At 41.6% G+C, this 3,403-nt stretch overlaps 1 protein-coding gene across 1 annotated transcript; it reads left to right on the top strand.

Moving 5' to 3' along the window:
• The first annotated feature begins 794 nt into the window (after window positions 1-794).
• Window positions 795-2,994, top strand: LOC116695889 (uncharacterized). Its single transcript, XM_032526413.1, has 4 exons — window positions 795-1,036; window positions 1,148-1,368; window positions 1,465-1,602; window positions 1,874-2,994. The coding sequence occupies exons 1-4, from the start codon at window positions 948-950 to the stop codon at window positions 2,200-2,202; spliced, it is 777 nt and encodes a 258-aa protein (XP_032382304.1). The 5' UTR covers window positions 795-947; the 3' UTR covers window positions 2,203-2,994.
• Window positions 2,995-3,403: the final 409 nt, after the last annotated feature.

Raw genomic sequence — 3,403 nt, 5'->3', positions numbered from 1 at the left:
GTTATGGATACATTGGGTTAAGAACTCCATTACCCAGCATGCCACGGTAGTGGAAGCCGGAGGCAGGAGGTGGAAAAACAGTGGTAGCCATGCGGGTAGCACAGCAGCGTTGTTCGAAGAAAGCTGTTGAGTAAAGTATGTTCAACCAGCAAATACGCCTCGTCTGCTTATTATAAAGTCTAAGCAAAGCAACACAAGGAGTGCCAGTGAGGGGAAGGTCAAAGTTGATTTTGTCGGGGTAAAAGCTTTCAAAGCCAAATGCTACAAATATAGCTGAAGCAGTGTGCAGTATAATGGAAAATGGAGTCAGCACTGATTGGAAGAACAAGCTAGTGGCAATCACCACAGATGGAGCGTAATGACAGGAGGAAACAATGGTGTTGTTACAAAACTTTGTGCAGACAGACCAAATGTGCTGGGGATCCACTGCATGGCCCATAAGCTAGAGCTTCCCTTCTCAGACAGAATACGGAAAAATGTGATGGCCAGGAAAGTTTAGGACCTGTTGAGTGGACTCTACACCTTATATCATAAGAGGGGAGTGAACAAGGCCAGCCTAAAACTTCAGGGAGTTCAACATGAAGGCTTTGATGCCAACCAAAGTAGGTGGAACCCGGTGGCTACCACATCTCTTCAAAGCACTTGACCATTTTCTCAGGGGATATGCTGGCGTTGTACGCCACTTGGAGAAGTTATGTTAATTTATAGCCTACTAAAACCAGAAGTGTAGATGGATTATTTAATGTTTGCTTTATTTTTTTGTTAATCAGTTTTAAATGCGGTCTGATGTAAGGCAGTTGTTTTGCTTGTAGTCCCAGGAGGCCACGAACGTCAATGCTGTTCTGAAGGCAAAAACCAAGGGGTTCCTCATTATAGGCAAGGATGGTGGAGTGCTCAGGTTTTGTTGCCTTCTTCATGACACCATCTATCAACTGAGCAACCTCTCCATGTCACTGCAGAGGTCAGTGTCAACCATGGCTGAAGCTCAGAGCTGCCTTTCCTCCACTCAGGCTGTCATAGAAAAGTACAAGTCAAGGTATGTATCATATATCCTACAATTTATGATTTGATTTTAGGTTGTGTTGGTGTGTTTTCACCTCACTATAAAAAAAGAGACACCCATCCATCTATCTCTGCACAACTGTAGACCTGGGCCTAAGCTGAGAGCAGTGCTGGACACAGACACCTATGAGGGAGTCCTCCTGAAGCCTACTGATGTCGACCGGCATGACAAGGCAAAGAATGAACTAATCGATTCTCTGTATCGGATCTGCATCACTGATAGATTCAGTGATGTGAACAGTGGTTTCCTGCAGGCTATGCGGCTGACCAGTTTCCAGTACTGGCCAGAGGCAGACACAAGTTCAGGTTAGCAATTCAAAATTAATGAACACATCTTTACACATTTTTATTTTTTAAGACAACTGCTTAACTTTATAATAATGTTTTCCCTTTTGTTCTCAGATTTTGGTGATGAAGAGGTAAACACACTCATCAGTCTCTTCAGACCTCTTTTACTGTCTGCTGGAGTGGATGTGGAGTTGATCCCTGATCAATGGACAATTCTCAAGACTGAACTGTACAAAGCAGGATTCAGCCAAGGTACTTGGAGAATGTTTGAGAAAAAAAATCTCATGCTGATGTACCTTATCAGTAACATTTTTCAACAAGTGTTTGAAAAGTTCCCAAGCTCTATAGAAATGTCTAATATTGTGAGACAGTTTTATTTTGTTTATCAGGAATCAGAGTAAATGTCATTTGTTAAAGACACAATCCAAATTTGATGCCATATTTTAATAACTAAAGTTGCATTTGAAAATGTTCAATTGTTTGCAAGTGCATAATGCATATTGTCTGTCTCACACTGCTACAGGAAACTTTGAGAAGACCTGGCCTACTGTGAACAAAATGCTGCGCCATCGGTGTCCTGATGTCCTTGATCTTTTTGATGCTCTCCTGACCATCCCTGCAACTACAGCTGACTGTGAAAGAGGGTTCCTTGAGAGAGTGGTAAAGAGTGACTGGCGCTCATGCCTAAAAGGTGAAACCCTCTCTGACCTCCTTAAAACCCAGTTCTGCTCACCTGACATCAAAGACTTTGATCCAACCAAAGCCAGTGAGATCTGGCATGCTGACAGTTTGCGCTCACGCAGGCCTGACTTTGTACGCAAACCTGGACTAAAAGAAACAGAGGGTGGCTGAGATTCTGATGGCACCACCTCTGAAGAAGAAGAGCTCAGAAGACATATTATTTGATAGATAGATAGACCCCAAACTTGTAATTAAATGTTTGCACTTTCTGTGTATATTTTGTTGTATGTATTGTACTTCTAATTATTTTTAATACCAACGATGTTAATAAAATCTATTCTATACTATTCTGACCTCATCTGCTCCAACAAAAGAAACTCCAGGTCTCTCTTCTCAATAATCCAAAATACTTTTAATCCCCTTGATTCCCTGCCAGTGATTCAAATGAGACTTATAATTCAATAATTATCTTTTTTTAATAAAAAAATCAACTCCATTCACTGGCAATTACATTTGACCCCCTTGCCTTCCCCTCCCCTTTGCCCCTCCCCAATAGCCAGTCATTTTGCTGCTTTCTTCTGCCCGCCCCCTCCGAAATTTCTGATTTCATCCGTAAATCCAAGTCCTCAACCTGTTCTCTTGATCCCCTCCCCACAGCTCTGGTCAAAACCTGTCTCACTTCCCTCCTCCCCTTCATAACTTCCATTATTCATTCCCCTCTGGTATTATAAAACTGCATCTGTCTCCCCAATTCTGAAAAAAACTGGCTAAGATCCCACTAACTATAATAATCTTCGTCTCATCTCAAATCTTCCCTTTATTTCTAAAATACTTTAAAAAAATAGTTTGTTCAACTCCACACCTTTCTTACCCTTAACAGTCTTTACGAACCTTTCCAGTCTGGTTTTCGCCCCTCCCATATTACTGAAACTGACCTAATAAAAATCACCTATGATCTCCTCATAGCTGCTGCTGGACTCATCTCTATCCACATCCTCCTTGATCTTAGTGCAGCCTTTGATACCATTTCCCACTCCATTCTCCTCAATAGACTATCTTCTCTCGGCATCTCTCACACCCCTCTTGACTGGTTCCGCTCACATCCCACATATTTGGGTATTATTGTTTTATATTTGGGTATTATTGTTTTTACACTTGTTAAAGCACTTTGTAACTTGTTTTTGAAAAGTGCTCTACAAATAAAGATTATTATTATTATATTATCTCTCCGACCGCACTCAGTTTATTCAACTAAAATCTTTCACGTCCCATCCTTCCCCTGTTACTACTGGCGTCCCTCAAGGTTCAGTTCTTGGCCCCCTCCTTTTCATCACCTACCTACTTCCCCTTGGCAATATTTTCCGCAAATTCA

Source organism: Etheostoma spectabile, chromosome 9 (genome assembly GCF_008692095.1).
Source record: "Etheostoma spectabile isolate EspeVRDwgs_2016 chromosome 9, UIUC_Espe_1.0, whole genome shotgun sequence".
In the NCBI taxonomy this organism is placed as follows: Eukaryota; Metazoa; Chordata; class Actinopteri; order Perciformes; family Percidae; genus Etheostoma; species Etheostoma spectabile.
Note: the sequence above shows the minus strand (reverse complement) of the source record. Positions and strands in the feature narration are given on the sequence as shown.